Raw genomic sequence first — 27,543 nt, 5'->3', positions numbered from 1 at the left:
CCAGGCAGTGTATGATATGCTTCCAAGCCCATCAAACCTGCACACATGGGGCAAGGGAGAGTCATCTGCGTGCCCACTGTGCTCCAAGCGAGGAACCCTGGAGCACATCCTCAGCGGCTGCGCAAGGGCACTTGGTGAGGTATGATCAGGTCCTGAAGACCATCGCTGAAGCCGTCAGTGCAGGAGTTGAGTGGGCGAAGCGGTCCCGACCCTCCAAGCGGACCATTGCCTTTGTCAGAGCTGGGGAGCAGCCAATACCTGCCAAAAGAACACCTGCAGGCATCCTGACTTCTGCAAGGGACTGACAGCTGAGGTGGACCTCGAAGGGCAGCTGAAGTTCCCCAACCATATCGCAGCCACCACCCTGCGACCAGACATTGTCCTAGTGTCTGAGTCTACTAAGCAAGTGGTGCTGCGGAGCTGACAGTCCCATGGGAAGATAGCTTGGAGGAGGCCTTTGAACGGAAGCTCTCCAAGTACGCAGGACTGGTCAGCAACTGTCAGCAGGCTGGATGGAGAGCGAGGTGTCTCCCAGTGGAGGTTGGTTGTAGGGGATTCGCAGCCCGTTCCTTAGCTACAGCCTTCAGCAATTTGGGCATCGAGGGAGAGAGGAAGAGGAGAGCCATCCGCAGTACCACCGATGTGGCAGAGAGGGCCTCAAGATGGCTGTGGCTCAAAAGAGGGGAACCATGGAGTCAGAAGTAGCTAGCCATCTGGACACAAGCTGAAGTCTGATCAGCCCCGGCTGGGTCACCTGGAGGAGGGTGTATGATGTTGTAAGACCCGAAACACCTGATGATTCCAGGAACATAACTAAAGATGTGTCCAGAGGCATCAGTAGATGTATGTACATTGTGGTATATTAACCATGCTATTCTATATCATATTTTCGTGGTGATAAACTTTTTAATGGATTGATGCTTTGCAGATACAAATATAATGTAATCCATTAAACACTTGTCCATTCATTTTTTGATATTTTGTTGGACTTTGAGTCCTTCTGATATTTCAATTACATTTTGCTGTTTTCTTACAACTTTATCAAAGTTCAAAGTACATTTATTATCAAAGTGTACAACCTTGAGATTCATCTTTATTTCTTTCCTTTACTCTTCTGCACTTATCATATTCCCTGATGTTTCCTCTCATTATTTCTGATTTTTGTCACATCCCCTTCCCTATTTCTTCTGATTGTTTTCAGTTTTGTATTTGCATTTATCTCCCCTATATTTTGACCTTTAATCTTGTTCTTACCTTCTTTTATAATAATTGATGTATTCTCTGTTATGAATTCAAACCTTTAGAATTCCTTTCATTTCTTTCCTTCTTTATGTCCTTTGAGCAAGTCTGATTGCCTTACTTTTCCTCTTTCTCTACTATGAATCCAACAAAATATGCCTAGATCTCCCCAGAGTTCTATTGCAGTAGAGATTCAAAAAGGTTATTGAAAGAAATGGTATGATTGTTGTTGGAGGTGCAACATAATAAGTATCTAAAGAAGAAAGTATAAGCATGAATAAGAGTTGAAGCTGCAGCATAGAAAATGAATATATTTTTCCATTCTTAGATACAAAATGAATTTTTGCATGAGATCCCTACCTAATTTAGTCACCAATTGTTTCCCCTTGATTTGAAGCTGTTATACAATTGCAAGGCAATTTTAATCCTACACGAGAAAATCTGTAGACGCTGGAAATCCAAAGCAACACACAAAATGCTGGAGAAACTCAGCAGATCAGGCACCATCAATGGAAAAGGGTAAACTGTCGATGTTTTAGGCTGAGGCTCTTCAACGGGACTGGAAAGGAAGGAAAATCAGAGTTTTAATCCTACCCTGGTTTATCAAATAACACTTAGGTGAACAGCTAAAATCAGTATGGTTGCTTATCTGCTTAAAAGTCGTGAATGAGTTTGGATATCAGATGTCTGTCTATGATGGAGGCAAAAGCAACTGCAGACTGAGCAGACTAGGTTCTTCCAGCAGATTGTGTGTTAGACTACCAACGATATTTGATCAGCTTGTTTTGTTTCACTCTTACTTCTCCCTCTAGAAGTGGAGGATGAACTTAGCAGCAGTTCATATCTTCGTGCTTTGCGTTTTTTAACTCCTGCATTATTTTGTATCTGTTCATTTGTCAGTGTTCTTACTAACTGCTTACATTCACTTTTCGTAGCTTATCCCTATGTTGAACCCTCTCAGAGACAACGCTCCTTGTATCTTAATGAGCTCGTTTTGTTTCCTTCCCAGTTCTGACAAAGGGTTTTTGACCTGAAATGTTGGCTCTGTTTCTAAACCCTCAGATGTCGCCTGTCTTGCTGAATACTTCCAACATTCTGTTTTTACTTTAGATTTCCAGCATCTGCAGTTTTTGTTTTATTTTCTGTCAGTGTAAACTTGGAGCAAAGTAGAATTTTTCTGAAAGACAAACTTAGTCCTTTGTGCACCTTGAAGCATCATTAGTGCTCTGCTAGATGTTGCAAGCATAATGCAGGTTTCTCCAAAGGCTAATGATCACCTCCATCCATTATCACTATGGAACCTTAGCAACCCATTTTGCTATTCTTAGAATGGAAGCCTCCCACCCTGCCATTGTCTGATACTCCCTATCCAGAGCAGTGGCTAACTTGCACAATAACCATTAATCTGAATCTGGCCACAGTTAAATAACACCCCTTACAGTATATTCAGATCTGTTATTCAGTTTAAGAACAATGTTCATTCTTGTCCTCAATCATAGTGTAGTCATGTTATTAAAAGTGGAAATACTTTTGGGACTCATTATTTTATAGTTGGTATTTTGAATCTTGATTAAGACGCATACTGATCTACGAGGGGTGATTGATAAGTTCGTGGCCCAAGGTGGACGGAGTCAATTTTAGAAAACTGAGCACATTTATTTTTCAACATAGTCCCCTCCTACATGTACACACTTAGTCCAGCGGTCGTGGAGCATACGGATCCCTTCTTTATAGAAGTCAGGGGTGATTAATAAGTTTGTGGCCTAAGATAGAAGGAGATGAGTTATTAACTTCAAACTTTCTACGTTTTCACTCAAGGAGTTGAACTGCACGTGCATGTAACGAGAGTGTCTTGGACCTCCAGGTGGTCCACAGCAGGGGTGATTGATAGGTTCATGGCCTAAGTTATACAGCTCTTGTTACATGCACATGTAGTTCAACTCCGAGTGAAAATGCAGAAAGTTAATAACCCATCTCCTTCTACCTTAGGCCACGAACTTATCAATCACCTGTGCTGTGGACCACTGCTGGAGGTCCAAGACGCTGACTTCTACAAAGAAGGGATCTGTATGCTCCACGACTGCTAGACTAAGTGGTGTACATGTAGGAGGGGACTATGTTGAAAAATAAATGTGCTAGGTTTTCTAAAATTAACTCCTTCTACCTCAGGACATGAACTTATCAATCACCGCTTGTATATCTAAATCTAGTCAATGGCACAATTTTAGTGAAAAATCCTTTGAAAGATCATAGTTTTTCCTCACAAGAACATTTGAACTGAAAGAAAATTTAAACATTGCATGCAAATCAGACTTTTTAGTAAGTTAATTTTTTTTACTAATAAAGATTAATTCATGATTCAGGCCTGTATGTTTGAGCTTAGTTTCTGGTGATTTGCACAGATTTTCTACAGAAGTTTACCTAAAAGCAGCATATTAGATCTTGGACCATTGTATTTCTGAGAACTTAAAAGCACTTCAGCAAATGTGCAGAAAACCACTGACAAACACTCAGGTCCAATTGATGTCTCCAATGCACCTGTTTCAAGCTATTCAAGGAAGATCTTACATAGACGTTCATGGTATAGAGCATAAAAACAGAACATTCAGCCCAACCAATTCATGCTGAGGTTCAATCTCCTTTTGAACCACCTCACCTGTGTTCTCATCTAAAATGGCCTGTAGAGCTCCCATTGTCTTCTGTATCAAATGCTTAACTAATGTCCTCTTAAAAACACCTGTACTCTTTACCTCAACTACTTCCCTTCTCAGCATCTTCTGTGTAAAGACAATTCTTCTGAATTCCTTACGCTTTGTAGTGCTGGATGTTACAGTTTATTCATATTGTGGAAGCACTAGTTGACTGACTAAACAGTTTCACTACTTCAGCAGGAGGGTAACTGTGGGGGGTGGGACACACACACACACCACCCCCGCCCCCAGAGGAACTCAGCAGGTCAGACAGCATCTATGGAAATAAATAGAGTGTCAATGTTTCAGGCCGGATGTCCTTCTTAAGGACTGAGAAGGGGGAAGACTATCATTTTTTTAATGTTCTCCTGCAATAAATTTTAGTTATTTTTTCCCCTCCTAAGTTACATTAGAAATAGCAAAGAAACAGAATGCTGGAAGAACTCAGCGGTCAGGTAGCATCTGTGGCATTAAAAGGTGGCTGTTAACTGTTTCGTATTGAGACCCTGCCTCAGGACCTGACTTTATTGATGTTGGCTAGCATCTTAATGCAGGGTCCTGACCCCAAATGTTGCCTCTGTCCTGAAGCAGAGGCTCAGCTACAAGTGTTGACTGATACGTTTTGCCTTCAAAGATGCTGCTTGACCCACTGAGTTCTTCCAGAGTTATGTTTCTTTGTTCCAGATTGCAGCATCTGCTTTCCTTGTTTGTTGTATTGCATTTGGCAGACTTGCTTTCTGGCATACATTTATAAAGGACTTTCAGATTCTGCAGCAAACATTATTTGGAACTAGTTTTAAAATTAGTCATTCTGAACTCTGCTTGCTTTAACCATACTGATTGTTAGCTAGAGTGTTACTTTCTGAAATTTCTAAACAAGTGTATTTTTTCCTCATTCTTCTGTTGTAAAGAAACCACATAAATTGTCTAGCTTATTCCTGCCTTTTAAAGCACAGCATGTTTTCAACTCCTATATGGGTACCCGCAAGAATAGTACTTATCAGATGTAGGTATGTAAATGCAGAAAGTGCATACTAAATGTTAAATAGCTTCAGTACCTATATATTTACTGGTGCAAAACGACTATAAATTTGCAACTTCTGTATTGTTGGATGAGACCTACACCAGCATCAACACTCCTGATCGATTAGAATAAACCAGCATATTTATGTATTTAAATATTTTCCAAGTTGAATATTTCCTGGACTCGAGGAAATCAGAAAAATCCATAAATTGGAGTGATTTAATTCAGTGAAAAATCAGTTCAATATCCTACTGAAGAACCAAGATGATCAATATCTGGAAATTTACAGTATCCTTTCAAAATGTGTTCTTTTAATTTATAATTTAATTCCAATGTTAAATAGCTAGCCTACTCATCAAAACCTCTGGCTCACAAATACGAGAAAATCTGCTGATGGTGGAAATCCAAAGAAACACACACAGAATACTGGAGGAACTCAACAGGTCAGGCAGCATCTATGGAAAAGAGTAAATAGTTGACATTTTGAGCCAAGACCCTTCATCAGGGCAGGAAAAAAGATGAAGTCAGAGACTTCCTCCAGTAGCCATTTAACAAGGGAATTAAAGTTTAAGATTAATTTCTGGAACCTATTTGTTCTAGTGAACCTCTGGGTGGCATTTAGTAGTAGTGCACTATTATTTTTAACGCTGCTGCAGTGAATTATCACATGCTGGGAAATGAAGCTATCATATACAACCATGGAATAAACAGTGCTCATTTTCTAGAAACATTAGGTTGCGAATCATTATCAGAACTTTGAAAATTATGTTATCTGATGAATCAGAACTGTGATTTAACTTTGACAGAGTGAACAGGAGCAAATTTCATGTTACTTTTCTAGTGTATTGTAGTGGATCAGTTTGGTGGAGCTCAGAAAGTTCACACATTCTGCCTTGAACTGCTTGTTGTGGCATAATGGCATATGAAAGTGAAGGAGGGGATCCAAGGAAAGACCCAGAGAAGTTGCACCAGCCAAAGGGATGGATTTAAAGAATACTTACTGGTATTTTCCGTGTGTTGATGCCCTCTTTCTACTAAATGCAAGTCCTTAAAAATTCCCCATATTTTGTTTAGAATGGGGAATCTCAATCATGATATTAAAAAAGTTGTGTTCAGTCAAAAGTAATCTGAATGTGAAGACAATGTAGAGGAAATAATATTGAATTATTTCTTCTCCTTCACCAATCCCGTTTCCTTCTCTCACCTTATCTACTTACCTGCGCTACACCTCTGTCAGGTGTTCCTCCTCCTTCCCTTTCTTATATAGTCTTCTGTCCTCTCCTATCAGATTCCCCCTCCTCCATCCCTTTATCTCTTTCACTAATCAACTTCCCAGCTCTTTACTTCACCCCCTACCCCTCTTCTGGTTTCACCTATCACCTACCACATACCAGTGTGTACTTATTCCTCCCCTCCTCCCCCCAACTTACTTACTCTGACCTCTCATCTTTCTTTCCTGTCCTAAAGAAGGGTTTCGGCTGGAAGCATTGACTGTTTTCCATAGATGCAGCCTGGCCTGCTGAGTTCCTCCAGCGTTTTGCGTGTGTTGCTCTGGAATAATGTTCATAGTATCAGCATGCTATATAGTATAAAATAACCTTTACTGAATACAATAAAGTTTTCTTATTGTATATATTTTGTAAGTATAAATATATTCTATTCCTCACTAAAATGATTTTGAAGATACATACATGAACATTTGTGCTGATAATAGGCTAATGAAAATAACGTGTTGCTTTGGACTTTGGTCACCAAAGGCACCAGCAATGAATCTTCATATTTATGAGGAGTGATAGAGAGACTTATAAATACATTGCGCTCAGAATACAGAGGGCAAGCAGAGTTGAATTGAGACAGTGGTAATATAAACATGAAAAGGTAAACATTATCTTTTTGAAATCTATAAGAAAAATTGACTAAAAGCAGGAGTGCTATTCAACTCTAAAGTCATGGAATCATAAATTCATAGAAAAGTACAGTAGAGAAACAGGCCCTTCAGCCAATCTAGTCCATGCCAAAACCATTTAGACTGCCTACTGCTATTGACCTGCACCAGGACCAAAGCCCTCCATACAGCTATTATCCATGAATCCATCCAAACTTCCCTTAAGCATTGAAATCGAGCTTACGTGCACCATTTGTGCTGGCAGCTCATTCCACACTCTCATGACCTTCTGAGTGAAGAAGTCTCCTCTCATGTTCCTCTTAAACTACTCACCTTTCACCCTTAACCCATGACCTGTAGTTGTAGTCCCACCCAATCTCAGTGGAAAAATAGTATTCCTGTTCCGAGCAGGGAATGACTGGTGTTAATTAAAATTATATATCTTTAAAAAAACTGCACTTCACTCTTAATTATAGGGTTTTTTTATTTGTAAAACCTCAGCAGATTCTTGAAAAAAGCTAAAAATTGTGGGAAGCAAATAGTGTAATCAAAACCAAGCTGAAGAAATTCAGAATTCGTAGTATATCTTGTCATTGTTGGAATTTACAGGCTGATTTACACATTAAATTTGCACATTAATAACAGGGTGTATGTCTTTTCAAAGTAGTTACACAATATTTTTTTTAAAAGCATTTATGTTCCAGAGTGGTTAATATCAACGACAGGAAGAACTTGCATAGAAGTTTCCAGTTAATATTTTAGTGAGGTGACCAGGATCGTTCCAGATCCGATCTCAGGATTGTTCTACCATAGGGTAGGTGTCTACAATAGCAGAATTTACAAAAGGTACCCAAGAAAGCTTTCTGAAGCAATACGTAGATGGTTCAAATAGAGAAGTGGGTGCAGGTGACCTCCTCTTAGCAAATGAGGCTGGCCAAGAAGTCAGTGATGGACACTAAGAGACCTGACCACAGTTCTATTAGTTTCAAAATAGCTACGGAAGAGGATAGGACTGGTCCTCAAGTTAAATTCCTGAGCTGGGGCAAGGCTAATTTTGACAGCAGAATCAGAATCAGATTTATTATCACCAGCATGTGATGTGAAATTTGTTAACTTAGCAGCAACAGTTCAATGCAACACACAATATAAAAGAAAAAATTATAAAAATAATAAATCTTTTTCAGTATACTTTATACAGTATGTATATTGAATAGATTAAAAATCATGCAAAAAAAACAGAAATACTACATACTAAAAAAAAAGTGAGGTAGTCTCCAAGGGCTCAATGTCCATTTAGGAATCGGATGGCAGAGGGGAAGAAGCTGTTCCTGAATCACTGAGCGCGTGTCTTCAGGCTTCTGTACCTCCTATCTGATGGTAACAGTGAGAAAAGGGCATACCCTGGGTGCTGGAGGTCTTTAATAATGTAAGCTTTTCACACTGTGGGTACTGGGTATATGAAATGAACTACCAGATGAGGTGGTAGAGGCAAGCAAAATTATAATGTTTAGAAGTCATTTGGATGGGCACATGAATAAGAATGGTCAGAGGCAAATAGGATTAGTGAAGACAGCCGTCTTGATCAGCAGGGTTGAGTTGGGCTGAAGGGCCTGTATGACTTTATGAATCGATGAATTGACCTACTGGTTCTGTATTAGGGAATTGACCATAGCTATTCATGACAGCAATAGATGGTTGTTGGCATTGTGTCACCACTGATGGTGAAAAGTTTGTCTGTGAGCTATGGTGAAGTCAGTTGATACTCAGAGTTGACAATCATAGATGAATACCATTGTCTGGGTTAAGATTTGGCTTGTGAATACTACCTACAGATATTTTGTATCACAAAACAGAGTCTAATTTCAGGGGAGAAGGGCTAAAACTGGGAAATAAATAATTACCCATTGCACTTTGTCGTATGATTTCAACATTGTCAAATTACATATGAACAATTGTAGTTTAAAACACTAAACTTCAAGACACTACTGAATTTACAATTAAAAACAGGTAGGTGAAGATTATCAATGTTTCACTCTGAATATTCAATAAGCGATTCCTTCTGGCGACTGCAGAAAATGAGCCATTTGCTCAGCAGGAACTGACTGCAACATCATTAATAAGGCAATGAATGTGCTTGTTACAAAGTGCTGCAGGAGGTTTATGCAATACATCTGAGAGAAAAACACAACTAATGATACCAACTTTTGTTTGAAAGATGCATCCTGTATAATGTGTGGTTTGTTGCTGCAGAAATATACCAGTACCACTACTCCTTTTCACATTTTCTTAGTTATATTCATTATGAAAAAATAAGTTTGCATAATAAGGGCAAAGAGCCTACATCATTACTGTGATTAGTTACTGCCACATAGAACCTGCTCAGATCTGGTGACCAAACGGTTTTGAAACCACATTGAAGTTTTATGAATGAATATTAATAACGCAGTTGGAAGCAGTTATTTTCTGGCTTGAATACACTTAAAGGCATTTGATATTCTATGAATTGAAACTGGAACATTTTTGTGAAGTAAAAAAAGTCTCAAGCACCAAGAAGAGAGAAGGCACATTTGAAACATAATGTCACAATAATTGGTTGGAGCAGTACCAGCTTAATATTTGCAGATTTTTGGCAGAGCTTGATAATCTACAGCTTATGTTGGAGTCACAGCATTTTCCCAGCTTTGGCTTTAGGTTTGGAATGAATGTTTTGTCAATGAATGGCCCAGATTCTCTTACTCATTGACTGATAGTTACTGGAGAATTTGTTGATACTTATCTTCACTCTTTATCAGAATTAGAAGAACTGCAGAGATCTTGACAACTTCCAATTGCCAACCTCCTGCTCTCTTGCCTGCTGGCAAGTGGAGCCCATTACTGTGACACTGGGAGCTTAATCTTGTCATACCGGGGCGGCGGGGGTGGGGGTGCTGTTCTGGGAGCAGACCCAAATGCAAGACACAGACACTGAAGTACTAGGAACAGGACTAGGTGTCAAGAAAGCAAGGGAAGTGGAAAAGAAATGACACTGGACAAGACACAGGCCCTGGACAAGACTAGGATACAGGGCCTGGTCTAGGACTACGCTAGGAAAGCAGGACCTGGACGAGGTACAAGGAGCTTGGAATGTGGACAAGGACTCCAAGCTACAGACCGGACAGGGACCCGGAACCTGGGTCTTGACTCGAGCTCAGACCCCAGATCTAGGCGAGGACAAGACGTGGGTACAGGACTGGATGTGGAACTCCTGCACGGGACGAGAACACAAAGCCATAGCTTGGACTAGACGAGGTACTCCTGGACTGGGCGAGGCACAAGGACAGGACAAGACCCCAAAGCCGAGTCTTGGTCGAGGGAGGCAGGAACGCAGAGCGCAGTGCCTTGGTCGAGGGAGGCAGGAACGCAGAATGCAGAGCCTTGGTCGAGGGAGGCAGGAACGCAGAACACAGAGTCAGGACCCCTCCTTGGGAGCAGGACATAAGGCCAGGACTCATTCACAGAATGCTGAACACAGCAAGACAGTTCAGACACAAGGTAGTAGCAAACGGCCAGACCTACCTAGCAAAGGCATAGACACAGAGACAGTTCCTTATCTTGACACGGCAAGGCTCCAGTCTCACTCCAGTGGTGGAATTTGACAAGGTTGCAGGCAAGACAACAGAAGGAAAGGGAAGGGAACAGTCCAGCAAATGAAGCTGAACCCAGGGGCTATCTATGTAGCCAGCCCAAAATCAGAATCATGTGCCTCAATTAAGGCACACAACAGGACAAGGGAAAACCAGAAAACCTGGAATACTGATCAATGGACCGGACCGTGAACCAGAATGCGGACTTCACGGACCAGACCATGACATATCTCCTTGCTTGTGCCTCAACTAATGGCCTCATTCTCTGATTAGATTTTTTTTGAATTGCATTTGGATCTCTGAATGAGGAGAGGCCTCATACCTAGTGAGGTCTGAGAAGTTAGCTCAATCTGGGATTTTGAAGGCCATTATTCAGAAGAATATCGTTCAAAAGGTGAGCAGTGGTAGAAGGACTCTGAGGTGTAGGTAAGGACAATAGAATGGAATGAATCTCAATACTCTAATCGTTGAAGCAAATCTATGACAATCTTTGCATGTGAACTTTGGATTAGGAGAGAAAAGCTTAATGCTTGCAGGGGCTGGTCGGTTGAGATTTTTAGCATGCAATCAACTAGCCGGTCGGTCAATGCACAGCTGCCGTGATGTATGGAGTAATTGTGGAAACCTTTGTATATTTTCTGGTGATTGTAATGAGTTGGTTATTCAAAATGGATGCAACAATAATTATATCCTTGTTTCTATACAGGAAAGTGACCTTCTGACATTTAATATATCTGTGCACCATTCCTGGTGGAGTGAGCATGGTCCTGGCTGTGTTAGAAGAGAGATGTCAAGCAACTATGTGAAAAGTTTGGATGGCCACTCCTATATCTCGGTGATGGGCTGCATTATTGATTACCAATATATTGAGGTTATTCACAGCTCTTCACAAATACTGCTGGCAGTAAGTATGGAACTTGACTGTGATGCAATCAGACATGACATAATGAATTTCGTTGTGGACTAATATCATAAAGTACTTGTGTTTCTCTGATCAACATGGAAATGATGTTTCTTCAGATGGATGAACATTAGCAAACCACAGATAAATGCCAAGAATGTATACATTTGTAAATTGTTTCCATACAATCATAAAATGCAACTATAAATCACAAAAAGAAATTTGTACTTAGAGTTATAAATAATCAAAGCCTTTACAGCTTTGGTATGATTACTCAAATACATTTTAAGTGTGTTTTCTCTGGGTAAGGTGGCTTGCTCTTTGGATTGATATATAAACATAACTCACTGCTTACCGGCCAAGTTCCTGCAGCAGAGAGAGACAGGCAATAATTGATTATTTTCTGTTCATTTATAGATCTCCTTTGTTGATTTGATTTGTACACTTTTAATTGACAATTATCAGTTTAAATCAACGGATCACCTTCCCTTTGAAATATTTCTGCTTCATAGGAGAGCATTGATTTAAATTTTAGCAAAAATAAGGTTTTAACAAAAAAAATAGTGATGTGGGCAGAAATACAAGAGATTCTGCGGATATTGGAAATCCAGAGCAATGCACACAAAATGCAGGAGGAACACATCAGGTCCGGCAGCGTCTATGGATAGGATACTTCGGGTTGAGGCACTTCATTGGAATTCAAGTAGCGATATTTCCAAATTGTTCAGTTCCCATTTCATAACTGATGCATTGAAATGAGTTGGCTTTAAGCAAACTTCTTACAATTTGGGACAGCACAAGATCATGTGTTTGAATCATGGCAGGGGTTCCCAACCTGGGGACGACAAACCCCTCAATCAATGGTAGAGATACATGATATAAAAAGCGTTGGAGACCTCTGTCCTAAGGAAAGAGAAGCTCTAAATAAATGTCCATAGCACTGGGTTCAACGTCCAGCATCAGTGTCAAGCTCCTTAAATTTACAAGAAAAGACATGCAAACCAAATGGCAGTTTTCAGTTTTTAAGAAAATGCATTAAACACACAAAAAAAAAGAGATTATAGAGTTTGGCAAGGTGGATTCTTCTGAAGATCAAGTCTAACTTTAAGTCCAGCAGGATGCTGAAGGTTTGTGGCTGCCCTGGAGCAGCCAGTGTGAACTAGCACAGAAAGGGTAACACCTGAGTCAGTACCACTGCTGGTGTGTAACAGTGGTCAATGACGAGGATATCTGCTGACATTCATGTTTAAGTTATCACATTTGTCCCACAAAGTGTGTAAAAGCTGCAAGTGCACACTTGTGCATATAAAAGGCCTTTGGACAAAATTGGAGATTTGGCACATGGAATCAACACTTTCCAATATAGAGTGCATGGTTGTCTCCATTAGTCTACCAGTCAAGACTGGCATACACCTACAGTTGTCCAAGGTCTCAGCATTCATAGCAACTTTCATCAAACCCTGTGTTTTGAGGTCTCGGGTACCATTTGTCAAAAGGACCACCAGGACTTAACAGCAGCAGGAGCACAACCACTTATATTTCCTTGCTAACACATCATATAAAGCTGGCTTGGGCATATTATCATTCCATCATCATCGCTAGGTCCATCTCATAGAACTCAGGATGAGCTTAGAGTGTGGATCAGTACTTGGAGCTATGATGTTGTGGCCATTACAGACACTTGGATGGCTCAGGGGCAGAAATGGTTACTTTGAATGCCAGGCTTTAGATGTTTCAGAAAGGACAGGGAGGGAGGCAAAAGAAGTGGGAGCATGGCACTGTTGATCAGAGATAATGTCACGGCTGCACAAAAGGAGGAAGTCATGGGAGGGATTGTCTGCGGAGTCTCTGTGTGGGGAAGTTAGGAACAGGAAGGGGTCAATAACTTTACTGGGTGTTTTTATAGACCACCCAATAGTAACAGGGACATCGAGGAGCAGATAGAGAGACAGATTCTGGAAAGGTGTAATAATAACATGGTTGTTGTGGTGGGAAATTTTAATTTCCCAAATAACGATTGGCTTCTCCCTAGAGTGAGGGGTTTAGATGGGGTGGAGTTTGTTAGGTGTGTTCAGGAAGGTTTCTTGACACAATATGTAGATAAGCCTACAAGAGGAGAGGCTGTACTTGATCTGGTATTGGGAAATGAACATAGTCAGGTGTCAGATCGCTCAGTGGGAGAGCATTTTGGAGATAGTGATCACAACTCTATCTCCTTTACCATAACATTGGAGAGGGATAGGAACAGACAAATTAGGGAAATGCTTAATTGGAGTGAGGGGAAATATGAGGCTATCAGGCAGGAACTTGGAAGCATAAATCAGGAACAGATGTTCTCAGGGAAATGTACGGAAGAAATGTGGCAAATATTCAGGGGATATTTGCGTGGAGTTCTGCATAGGTATGTTCCAATTGATCGTGTGAATAGTCGGACGCTTTTTCCCAGGGCTGAAATGGCTAACATGAGAGGGCACAGTTTTAAGGTGCTTGGGAGTAGGTACAGAGGAGATGTCAGGGGTGTTTTACACAGAGATTGGTGAGTGCGTGGAATGGGCTGCCGGTGACAGTGGTGGAGGCGGATACAATAGGGTCTTTTAAGAGACTCTTGGATAGGTACATGGAGCTTAGAAAAATAGAGGGCTATGTGTATTCCTTGGTAATTTCTAAGGTAAGGACATGTTTGGCACAGCTTTGTGGGCCGAAGGGCCTGTATTGTGCTGTAGATTTTCTATGTTTCTAACTCACAACTCAACTGCTTTGCTAGAGTACTGCTTCAGAAAGATTGCAGCATTTGAGACAGGTTCACCACCACCTTCTCAGTTCAGGATGGACAACAAGATGTTGATGTTACATCCTGAAAAATTGAATAAATTAAACAAAACATCCAACATTTTATTTTTCTACAATAGATCATTAAGGTTGCTGAGCATGGCAAAGGCTTCATGGTTGTCCTCCTTTAGGAAGCTCGCTTCCTGTCGCTCCAGCAATGGCCTGCTGCTTATCAGTCAACCAGCCCTTAGACTCCAGGATGAAGTAGTGAAAAGTGAAGCTTGTCAAGATGATTCTCTGCTGTACTGCCCCTCCAGTCTCCACAAATGAAGTTCGTTGATCTTCTGCCTCTCTGGTAGTAGTCACTGGGGAAACACCTTGTGGAATTACTGAAAAAGACAGAGACACACTGAAGCGAGCAATAAAGGAATGTACAAGATAATTAGTTTTATTTTGTATGTATTAGTTTGATGAATGTGTTTGCAGGTGTTTTGTTTGAAATAATTTGATCTCTTAAAGCTTGAGCAAAAAGCTTCTCTTTGTCTTAGCTTATTGCTGCCTTTCTTCCCTTCTTTAGCAAGCTTTGCTCTTCCCTAATCTCCTACTCCTCAGTTGGGTAGCAATATGTGTTCTCTCAGAGTGCTAGGGAAATGCAGCATGTGATTCAGTGTTAAATCCTGTTCCCCATTTTCCTTCCGATCAGACCTGGTGGCAGAATCACAGAATGAGTGTGGCAGCGCTTGGCTCTCATTGTAGACCTGGGTGTTTGCAGTGAGCAGAGCAGTGATTAGAATCACGAACCACTTCACTTGTCAGGGGAGAACCATTCTTTGATGTACATGATGGGATCAACCTCAAACAGCTGAGGGAAGCTGCCATCACTGTAAACCCTGTCTGGTTGTTTGAGGAAAGAGACAATGAGATGTGGTCTCAGTTGTAAAAATGCTTTCTATATATTCTTATATTCTTATAGAGCTTCGTTCTGCAAACTTTGGGAAATAAGGATGTTCTGTAATGCTTTGTAAAACCAATGGCTACTAAGACAGCCAATAGTTCTTGGCCTGGCTTGAGGCGATAGTTGTAGGTACAACAGTTGGTAGTTTTCAGTCTGACCTCAAGCCTTGATGTCTCTTTGAATATTAGGAGGGAAGATGGCAGAGCGACGGTGAATGAATGATATCTGTAATCTGTCAAGTAGGGGACCGTGCACAATTCTGATATGATAGAGATGGACGTGAGAGACACGGAGGAACATCTGGAAAACTCCTGAAATGGCCGCTTCGCTGCCGCTGCTACTGAGTGGTAACCGGAATCTCCGGAGTAGAAGGCCCCAAAATCCTCGGCTTTGCGTGTTTCAGTGGCTGGGGTGAGGTTGAAGGCACTCAGCAGAGGAGGGTGCTCCGGAGGCTGTATCGGAGCGGCTGGTTGGAGGCTCAAAGTTTTTGGACGGACGGACTCAGTGTCAGCTGTGGTCGGCTGCTTTCAAGGCATTGGCAAGTTGATGGTGCCTGGAGGTTTATGGCAGGGAGTTTCTCCCTTTTGCCACCTGCTACTGGGGACTCGGGAGTCGATCGACTCGGGGACTTTGAGACTACTTTTACCGTGCCTATGGTTTGTTCTTCATTAAATTATGGTATTGTTTTACACTGCTGTAACTATGTGTTATATTTATGTGGATCTGTCAGTGTTAGTCTTTGGTTTATCCTGTTTTCTGTGATATCACTCCGGAGAAACATTGTATCATTTCTTAATGCATGTATGCATTTCTAAATGACAATAAAAGAGGACTGAGTGTTCTCATAATCTAATCTAATCTAACCTGAGGTGAGAATATTACCCCTTGAAGAACCTTGGTACAAATGATCTTCTGCTGAGAGCACTTTCTCCATCTTTCTGCAGCTTACCCTGTTCTGTCATTCTGTCAGTCTTGCTCATTCAACAAAGGAGCCCTTAGCAAGTTTCGCATGACTGGTAGCACAATCTTTTGTGTGACAGTGAAAACGTACTTTTAGACCAGCCAGCCTACTGCCTTTAGTGGATTAATCTTTAAACAAGTTTAAGGCACCTCACAAAGAAATTACATCTTGAAGAAATAAACCAGCAACACACCTTGAAGAACAGAACAGAAACAGGCCCCTCACCCCACTAAGTCTGTGACAACCATTAAATATCCATTTACAATTATCCTATACTAATCCCAGTTTTTATTTTCCTCACATTCTGAGCATTTTTCTCCTACGTTCTCTGACTCACCCACACATCAGGGGTAATTTGTAGTGGTCAAGTAGTCTACCAACATGCACGTCTTTGGGATGTGGAGCAGGAGAGCATCTCTGAATGCACAACACATTGGAGAGAGAAGTGGATAGACTACAGCAACAGGAGATCATGAACCTACACTCAGCAGCCAGTTTATTGGGTATGGGAGGTACCTAATAAAGTGGCCACTGCATGTATATCAGATCTAACACATTTGCCAGCAGAGGGATGCATACAAATTAATACCTTTTTCTGAGTCTCAATGAGAAAGTGCATACAGAAAAGTGCACACTGCAGCATAATTTAGCCCTCTTTCTAACCACGGATATGACTGAGACATGTGTTTCCAATACAGAACAAATCTCTTACTTTCTGCTGTCTGCTGTTGACTAGTACTGACAGAAGTGTACATTACTAATCTACATTCACAAGTCAAATCAAGTGATTTGAAAGCAGTGACTATTATTCTATTATTCTTTTTAGTAGATGTTGTTTTTATTTATTGAATCAATATTGAAGATTAACTAACACAGTGATTCATAGGACGTAGAACCAAGAATATTAGGATCAGAATCAGAATCAGGTTTATCCTCACCGGCACATGACATGAAATTTATTAACTTAGCAGCAGCAGTTCAATGCAATGCATGGTCTAGCAGAGAGAGAAAAATAATAAATAATAAAAATAATAATAATAAATAGATTAGATTAGATTAGATTCAACTTTATTGTCATTGTGCCGAGTACAGATACAAAGCCAATGAAATGCATTTAGCATCTGACCAGAAATGCAAAGAATAGTGTTATTTACAAAATAACTGCGAATAAAAAAAGTGCTACAGCACACAAATATAGAAGTACTGAGATAGTACAATACGGATGCAATACTGCTTAGCGCTGTGATGAGAGGTTCAGCAGTGTCACAGCCTCAGGGAAGAAGCTCTTCCTGTGCCTGCTGGTGCGGCAGCGGAAGCTTCTGTAGCACCTACCAGATGGGAGGAGAGTAAGAAGTCCACGGTTAGGGTGAGATGCATCCTTGATAATGCTTTTCACCCTGCCCAGGCAGCGTTTATGGTAGATGTTCTCAATGATGTGCAATTGGGTGCCGATAATCTGCTGGGCAGTTTTCACCACACGCTGGAGTGATTTGCGGTCCGATACGGGACAATTGCCATACCACACTGAGATGCAGTTGGTGAGTATGCTCTCAATGGTACAGCGGTAAAAGTCCGTCAGTATCCTGGGATGGAGGTGAGCTTTCTTGATGCTCCGCAGGAAATAAAGGTGCTGTTGCGCCTTTTTGATCAGGATGGAGGAGTTCAGGGACCAGGTGAGATCCTCGGAAATGTGGACACCAAGGAATTTGAAGCTTGATACACGCTCCACTACAGCTCCGTTGATGTAGATGGGGACGTGAGTGTGACTCCTGGCATGTCTGAAGTCCCCAATGATCTCCTTGGTCTTCTGGGTGTTAAGGGCCAGGTTGTTGTCGGCACACCACCAGCCAAGTGCTGGACTTCATCCCTGTAGGCCGTCTCATCATCCCCTCTGATCAGACCAACCACCGGGGTGTCATCTGCGAACTTGATTATGGAGTTAGAACCATGTACAGGAATGCAACAAATCAATTACAGTATACATATATTGAATAGATTTTTAAAAATGTGCATAAACACAAATAATATATATTTTAAAAAGTGAGGTACTGTCCAAAGATTCAATGTCCATTTAGGAATCGGATGGCAGAGGGGAAGAAGCTGTTCCTGAATCGCTGAGTGTATGCTTTTAGGCTTCTGTACCTCCTACCTGATGGTAACAGTGAGGAAAGGGCATGCCCTGGGTGCTGGAGGTCCCTAATAATGGATGCTGCCTTTCTGAGACACTGCTCACTGAAGATGTCCTGGGTACTTTGTAGGCTAGTGCCCAAGAAGGAGCTGATGAGATTTACAACTTTCTGCAGCTTCTTTCGGTCCTGTGCAGTAGCCCCTTCATACCAGGCAGTGATGCAGCCTGTCAGAATGCTCTCCATGGTACAACTATAGAAGTTTTTGAGTGTATCTGTTGACATGCCAATTTTCTTCAAGCTCCTAATGAAGTACAGCCACCGTCTTGCCTTCTTTATAACTGCATCGATATGTTGGGATCTGGTTAGATCCTCAGAGATCTTGACACCCAGGAACTTGAAGCTGTTCACTCTCTCCACTTCTGACCCCTCTGCGAGGACTGGTATGTGTTCCTTCAACTTGCCCTTCCGGAAGTCCACAATCAGCTCTTCCGTCTTACTGACGTTGAGTGCCAGGTTGTTGCTGTGGCACCGCTCCACTAGTTGGAATATCTCACTCCTGTACACCTTCTCGTTACCACCCGAGATTCTACCAACAATGGTTGTATCGTCAGCAAATTTATAGATGGAATTTGAGCTATGCCTAGCCACACAGTCATGTGTGTATATAGAGAGTAGAGCAGTGGGCTAAGCACACACCCCTGAGATGCACCAGTGTTGATTGTCAGCGAGGAGGATATGTCATCACCAATCCATACAGATTGTGCGGATTACAGCACAGTACAGGACTTTCAGGCCACAATGTTGTGCCAACCTTCTAATTTACTCCAGAATCAATCTAACATTTCCCCCCTATATAGCCCTCCATTTTTCTACCATCCTTGTGCCTACCTAAGAATTTTTAAGATGTCCCAAACGTATCTGCATCCACCACAATCCCTGGCAGGATGTTTAGCACACCCACCATTCTTTGTGTAAAGAACTTACCTCTGACATTCCCTTCTCCCTGCTTTGAATCACCTTAAAATTAGGCCCCCTTCAAAGTAAATTTATTATTAAAGTGAAGTACATATATATCAGAATATACTACCATGAAATTCATTTTCTTGCAGGCATTTACAGTAGAACAAAGAAATAAAATTGAATCAATGAAAAACTACACACAAAGACTGACAAACCACCAATGTGCAAACGATGGGAGCAGAGATGTTGGAGGTTTGTTGGGAATGTGATTTGAACCGTTTTTTGGAGGAGAGAAGTACTTCTCTATCATTATTGAATCACAAGATCCTTGTCTTTGCAATAGGTCAACAGAAGTTAACCCTTTAATCCCTAGTATTATTCTATTAATGATGTTTCTGCTGGGGATATATCCCTCCTTTGAAGCAATGTCTGAATTGAAAGCAGTATTCTAGACACAGACTTAGCTGAGCTCCTTGTAACTTCTGTACTGTTCTATTCCTTAGCCTAATAAATTGTTTCTGAACTTCCCTATTAGTCATTAGAAATATCAGTGCATAAACCTCTGCCCTTTTCACGGTTTATGTGTAGCCAGGAACACATGTTTCAGAGTATAAATATAGATCTTGATTAATTGGTGTGAAAGATAGATTTTTGTGTGGTAGAGTCTGACCTTATAGGATAGAGTCACAGTGAGAAAATTGGTCTGAGGCAATTTATTTTAAATTTGCAGTTGAATTTGTGGTAATCTTACTTATAGATGCTTTTGTGTTACACTTTGGGCAGCTGACCATTAATACATTACTGAGGTACCTGCATAGATCAGAACATCTGAGAAAGGTTAAGCATCAAGGCCAGGAGGGGCCTGTGAAGGCTTAAATTTTCAGCCCTCTAAACCGATCCTTAGTTCTGAAGGAAGTCTTGCAACAGTAGGGCTTCATGACCTGTCCTGTTATATGAATCAATCAATGGCAGGCCTAGTCTAACCTCTAAAGCCTTGACAGGCACCATTTATTTCAGTCATCCTTCTTTTATTCAACCCTGCAGTTAATAAACAGACGAGTTACGATAATATTACCATGAACGCTTTCACTTGCATATGAGAGAACATCATTTCCCAATGGAACTATTTTCTTTCTAACTGACAGCTAACACCAGCTGTTGGACTATAAGTTGAGTGGTTAAGTAGTATGGATAATGGATTATAATTAAAAGACATTTCATCTATAAATAATAACTAATGAGTTTTACCTTGCGAGCAATATATTATACTGAAATCCAGAGAGAAAGCTTGGCAAACAGTTGGGCTAAGCATAACAGGTAATATTCATAACATTATTTTGCAAAATTTAAAACATGTATTCTATTTAGAGGAGATATCCACACATTATTAAAATTGTAATTCAACAGCAATACCTATGTAACACATGTCAAAGAAATGGTGCATTTTCAAATTAATGGCCTGAGTTGAGAGAGTTGGCTCAACTTCCACACTCCCTCAATATCCATACTACACATGCGTGGGTGCATTTATCCAGTCATCCTGTTCCTTTTCGTATCAGAGTTAAGGAGCATGGTACAGCTAGGTATATGAAATAAAGAACTTCAGTTGGTATATCAATGAGCCTTGTCTGTAGAATGCCTGATAGTCTTTGATGATGGAGACCATGGATAGAGTGTTAAAGTTGTATAAGCTCTGGGAAAGTATTTAAATGTTTCTCACGCATAACAACATTCAAATAGGCCAGCTGATGTGCGTGTGATTCGGTTCTGCCACTGAGCTCCATGTGGAGTCCAGCAGTAGGGGGAATATGACATCATCTGCTGCTAATTCTTTTCTAGGCATATGCTTGGAAATTGAGATCTCTTTCAACTTCCTCCCTGGCCAAAATAAGAACAATATAAACTGAGCAGACCATAACACCCACTTCAACACCTTTTGGAGTGATGGGGTATAGTGGCAGGGTCACCATCCTCTAAGCCCTAACCTATACTCTAGCAAGTCATTTAAAAGACACATTCCAGCACATGGGAAGTTTTCAGATTTGTTGACCTTTTAAATGTGGACGTCTAGTTTTTCATGCTGGCCCATTCCAGAACTCTACACCCATACCCACCCCCATCCACCCCCCCCCACCTTTTTCTTGGTAGTGGTGTTCAAAGTTCACAGTAAATTATTATCAAAGTACTTTCTTGCTGGTGAGAACCCTGCCTGATATTTCCCGTGTAACCCATGACCAATAATATCAGTATTGAGCAGATGTCCTAGGCTAGCTTTCCTATGGTGTCAGAACTATCCTGACGAAAGAACTTGGCTACTATGTATATTTTAGTAACTCAAGTGTCTACTACCTATCACATATTTTGTTGAGCTGTGGAAATTGGTAGAGCATGCATTAGATTACTCAATAAATTCCATATGATTTCAGCATTTAAATAGAAACAGTGTCTTGGACTTGGAAAAGTCCGGACAACATCTTGGACTAGAATGAAACTAAAGTACCTGAAGAATCCTCACTAATATATGGAGTATATATAATTAATTAGTTTAATTTTTATATGTACTCATTTAGAACTTTTGAATTTGCTCGTTTAATAAATGGCCTCGTAGGAATCAGACTATTGAACTAACTGAAGTGGTTAAGTTAATATTGATTTATCAGAATTATGTGATTCGTTCAGTGATTCAATAATTTTATTAGAAAATTATGAAGGTTGATTTTAGCGTAAGCATGAGAAAATGTTTTCATCCATTTACTTCGGAGAGCAGATTAAAGGGAAGAGAATAACGTCAGTGTTCAGAATTTATTTGTAACATGTATTGATTTTTCAATTTTAGTTGTACATGATCCATTTTTCCTTTAACAATGCACAACCATTGACCTAGTGCTACACTGATGTATTTGGTGCCCTAAATGACACCATTATTGTCTTTTTGGATCGGTATTCTTGTAGTTACAATTCAATTACTACACAATTTCTACCATTTCCCTCTTGCTATTCTTACTGAAGGCTTGCTTGGAATGCAGCAGACACAATGAACTGGAAATCTGTGGCAACGAAAATACCCAGACACTTTGCAGATAGCGCTAATTTCCCTGCCGGATTGTTTGCTGACATTGCTTGTATCGTGCACAAAGGACTTCTGTTGCAACATCATACACCATGTTATGCAGTACAATGCTGACTTCCTAAGTAGCAGTCACAATAATTTCATTACAAGACAGTTACTTGTGACAGTCTTATTTGAAAGCAAAGGTAGATAAGAAATGTGGCTCCTTGAACACTGAAGTAACACTTTTCTTTGTAGTAATTTACACTTCTAATGCTGCTGTAGAAAAAGGCAAAGTGTGAATGTTTTGACCAAAATAATTCTATCACAGTGCAACATTTACTTATGTTGCTTGATAATGATTTTATTAGAAACCAATTGGATTATGCTATTGCATCCACAAAGATGTAATCCATGTGTTTAATTTGCTTATCCATGGAATTGTCCAGAAAAATGCAGTAATATCTGATGACATCTATGCAGGATGTTATTACAGTCCAATTTAGTTGGAAATGCACAGACCATTCATGCAAAGGCATTCCTTCACTATGAGTGTAGACACCATTTACAAGAACAAATAACTAAACAAAGGAAAGAAAAGCCTCTGCGGTCACCTCATACTCAGACAGGAGATAAAATACATTCCATTAATAAGGTGTAACCTATGAAGAGCCAGATTCAAGTGGCATGACACCTGCTGCAGGGAAAAAAATAAGAAGCTTCTAGAAAATATATAGGAGTGAGATTGAAAATGTGGCTTAAGAACAACCTCTTCTCACCGCTGCCATCAGGAGGAAGGTACAGGAGCCTCAGGACCCACACCACCAGGTTCAGGAAAAGTAATTACACCTCAGCCATCAGGCTCTTGAACCAAAGGGGAGAACTTCACTCAACTTCACTTGCCCCATTATTAAACTGTTCCCATAACCGATGGACTCACTTACAAGAACTCTTCATCTCATGCTCTCAATATTTAATGCTTATTTATTTATTGTTATTATTTCTTTATTTTTTACTTTTGCAGAGTTTGGTTGAATGCCCAAGTTGGTGCGGTTTTTCATTGATTCTATAATGATCATTATGCTATTATGTATAATGATCATTATTCTATAATGATCATTATTCTATTATGTAGGGCTGTATATGGTAATCTATATGTACTACAATTATGATAAAATCCATGGGAAAAGTTAAAATTTATTATCAAAGTACATATGTATATGTAACCATATACAACCGTGAGATTCATTTTCTTGCAGGGAATCACAGTAAATACAAGAATAACTATTGAACTATTGAAGGACCGCACTCAACAGGACGGGCAAACAACCAGTGTGCAAAAGACAACAAGCTGTGCAAATGCAAAAAGAAAGAAAAAAAAGTAATAAATCAATAAGCAATAAATATCAAGAACATGAGATGAAGAATCCTTGAAAGTAAGTCCATTAGTTGTGGGAACAGTTCACTGATTGGGTGGCTGAGAGATAATAAGTGTTCCTGAACCAAGTGATGTGGGTCTTGAAGTTCCTGTACCTCCTTCCTGAGAGGAGAGAGCTTGGCCTGGATAGTGGGGGTCCTTGAAGATGAGTGCTGCTTTCCTGCGACAGCACTCCTTGTACTGTAAATGTGCTCAATGGTTGGGAAGGATTTACCCATGATGGACTGGGCCATATCTATTACTTTTTGTAGGCTTTTATGCTTGAGGGAATTAGTGTTTCCACACCAGTCTGTGACGCAGCCAGTCAATATGCTCTGCACCGTACATCTATAGAAGTTTGTCAAAGTTTCAGATGAAATGCTGAAACTTTGCAAACTCCTAAGGAAGACAGATATTGCCATGCTTTTTCTTAATGCCACTTATGTGCTGGGCCCAGGAAAAATCCTCTGAAATGATAAAACAGAGGAATTTAAAGATGCTGACCCTCTCCACCTCTGATCCTCCAATTAGGACTGCCTCATGGACCTCTGATTTCCTCCTTCTAAAGTCAATAATTAGCTCCTTCATCTTTATTTTAGATTTCCAGTATATGTAGTTTGTTTTAAATTTTAATTTACTGTAACATTCTAATTGATTACATCTTCCAGTCATTCATGTACTCATGGACATGCACCAGGTCTCCTTCAGATAAAGATCTCAAGGAAGAAGTTGAGTAAGAGATTACTGTTGTGGCACCACTCTGCCAGAATTTCAATCTTCCCTCCTATAAGCTGACTCATCACCACCTTTGATTCGGCCAATGGTGTGGTGCCACCAACAAACTTGAATATGGCAGTGGAGCTGTGGTTAGCCTCACAGTCATAAATACAAAGTGAGAAGAGCAGAGAACTAAGCACACAACCTTGTGGTGCACCTGTGCTGATGATGATTGTGGTGGAGATGCTGTTGCCAATCCAAACTGACTGTATTGAGGCCTAGGTATTTAAGCTTACTGGTAGGTTGGAGTTGATATTTTTGAATGCTGAACAGTGATTAATGAAGGGAATCTTGGTGTATGCATTTTCACTGTCCAGATGTTCATGGTTGAGTGAAGAGCCAATGAAATAGCATCTGATGTTGACCTGTTGTGACAGTAAACAAATTGGAGCAGACCCAAGTTGCTTCTCAGACAGGAGTTGATATGTTTCATCACCATGCTTTCAAAGCACTTCATCACAGTAGATGTAAGTCCTACTGGGTGATAGTCATTGACACAGGTTACCAGGTTCTTCCTAGGCACCAATATAATTGAAGCCTGCTTGAAGCAGGTGGGTACCTCAGACTGCTGGCGTGAGAGATTACAGACCTCAGGGAACACTCCAGCCAGTTGATCATCTTTATTACTTGGCCAGGTACCCCGTCTGAGCCAGATGCTTTCCGTCATTCAACCTTCCTGAAAGATGCTTACATGTTGGCCTCAAAGACAGAAATCACAGGATCAATGGGTGCTGTAGGAGTTCATGAAGCTGCCTCTATGTTTTTATGGAGGCAGTAAGCTCATCTGGTAGCAAAATCTTGTTGTCACCTATGTCGCTTAGTTTTACTTTGTAGACGGTGATAACATTGAAGTCCTGACCCAGGTGTTGGGCATCCTTCAGTGATTCAACTTTGGCCGGGATTTGTCACTTCACATGAGATGGCTTTCTGGAGATTGTACCTGGATCTCTTGAATTTTATTTGGCGACCAAGCCTGAACACCACTGATCTGACCCTCAGCAGTTGTGGATCACATAGTTCATCCAGGACTTCTGTCTGGGAAAGACCCTGAATGATTTTGTGGGGATTTTACAACTGCAGGTAGTTTCTCCTTTAAAAACTCCTCCCTTATTGCTGAGTTCCCTGAAGAAGTTTCCCCTTTACCACAGCTCGTGCAACACTGAGAGCTGCACTACCTCCTGTCTCAACGTCACTTCCATTCTCAATAACTAATCCCAAACCTGCCTGATTAAGACACTACCTTCCCCTCTCCATCTCTCCTCAGATGACTGATTCCACCATAAAGATCCTGAATTCCTTTCTGCCCTCCTCCACTGTGCGGTATTCTCTGCGTCATTGAGACCCAACACAGGTGGGGGGACTGCTTGGGAAAGCACCTTTGTTCTGTCTGTCACAAAAGGCAGGATCTCCTAGTAACTACCCATTTCAATTAGTCTTCCTATTCCCATTCTGACTTTTCTGTCCATGGCCTCCTTTACCGCTCTGATGAGGCCAATCTTATGTTGCAGGAGCAACATCTCATATTCAGTCTGGGTAGCCTCCAACCTGATGGCATGAACATCAATTTCTCTAACTTCTGGTAATTTCTTCCCCTCACTCATTCTCTCTTTTCTAATTCCTCATTCTGGTTACCTTATCACTCTTTATCTTCACCTCACCTGCCTATCACATCCCCCTGGTTCCCATCCTTTTTCCCTTTCTTCCATTGTCCACGATCCTCCTCTGTTAGGTTCTTTCTCCAGCTGTTTACCTTTTCCAGCTATCACCTCCCAGCTTTTTTCTTCATAGCCGCACCCACCTTCCCTCTCACCTAGTCTCGCCAATCGCCTGCCAGATTCACCTCTGCCCACCTTCTTATTCTGCTTTCTGCCCCCTTCTTTTCCAGTACTGATGAAGAGTCTCAGCCTGAATTGTCAGGCTTCTTCCCTTGCATTGATGCTGCCTGGCTTGTGTTCCTTCAGAATTTTGTGTGTGTGTTTTCAAAATGCAAGCATTGCTTTTTACCAATGTAGTTCCTAAATGTTCTGTCATTAATCTCACTTATTCCAAAGCATTCTGTGCATGTTATAACATGGAATTCATATGCATTATTGTTTCATCCAGCAACTTATAATTATTTTGATATGTTCCTGGGAGCAGGAATGCAAGGATGCTGCTCAGCAGGATTAGTTGTTTAAGGAATGAGGATGAAATACATGGAAAACAAGTCTGAAGTTGTTTACCAAATGTTCAAGAGAATTTGAGAAATCAAGATTAGCATTAATAAACAATACACTGAGAGCAGATTTCTGCAAACTGCCTAGTATTTACTGAGAAATTCAGAAAGTATCACCATTTCAGTGCAATTGTACTATGATACAATTCAACTGATAGCATTAGAAGTATGCAATTATAGCTTGTCTGTCATTGTTATTTATTATGACTGTGTAAAAGCTCAATCCATGCTGACAAAATGCAGATTGACCAGAAATGAAATCAGGAAGGATGCACGGTACCAATCCAGCTGGGACTCAATAGCTTGGTGCAGTCATCTGCATAACAAGCTAATGTTTTTACTAATGTCTTTTGAGTTTTTAAAAACATACCAGTTCTTTTCAATTGCAGAAAGGTTGTCAGAAAATGTGAGTATCTCTTAATAGTACTGATAATGGAACTGGTTTACATGATTATCTACTTAAATTTAATTACCAAAAAATGCAATGTTAAAAAGGAGAAGAAATTAAAGACAGAATTGCCCAAATACATACTTAATTGAGATGGTGAGCTGTCTTTGCTGGCAATTCGAAAATTGCTGCTCACAAAATTATATGCACAAAAATTGATAGGTGGACAATTTTAGGTAGTCTACCTGTGATTTTCCTAGTATAATTGGGTGAGACTGTTCTCAACCAGCATACATTGGTAGAATCAGACATCATATACCTCACTCCTTTTACATTGACTTACATCTCAATTGCATTTGGGAGTCATTGATTTATTGAAGATTGATTTGCCATAGTGGTCAGTTATGGTTACAAAGCACACAAGAAAATGAATGTAAAAAAACTTATTAACAACTATTTTTCATTAAGCCAAATATTATTCCAAGTTTTCTGATCATTTTTGAAATCTTCATTATTGTTCAATATTATCTGCTTAAATTATTCAATGTTATCTGTTTAAAT

General features: G+C 40.5%; 1 protein-coding gene across 1 annotated transcript in view; it reads left to right on the top strand.

The window, feature by feature from the left end:
- LOC140208385 (sodium/potassium-transporting ATPase subunit beta-1-interacting protein 3-like) overlaps positions 1–27,543 on the top strand; it is a 202,849-nt gene that overhangs the window by 133,051 nt on the left and 42,255 nt on the right. Inside the window, exon 4 of the mRNA XM_072277042.1 lies at positions 11,168–11,365. Coding sequence (XP_072133143.1) covers positions 11,168–11,365 — 198 coding nt within the window. The remainder of the gene's footprint in view (positions 1–11,167; positions 11,366–27,543) is intronic.

This window comes from Mobula birostris, chromosome 2, assembly GCF_030028105.1.
Source record: "Mobula birostris isolate sMobBir1 chromosome 2, sMobBir1.hap1, whole genome shotgun sequence".
Classification (NCBI taxonomy): domain Eukaryota; kingdom Metazoa; phylum Chordata; class Chondrichthyes; order Myliobatiformes; family Myliobatidae; genus Mobula; species Mobula birostris.
This window is presented reverse-complemented; position numbering and strand designations above follow the sequence as displayed.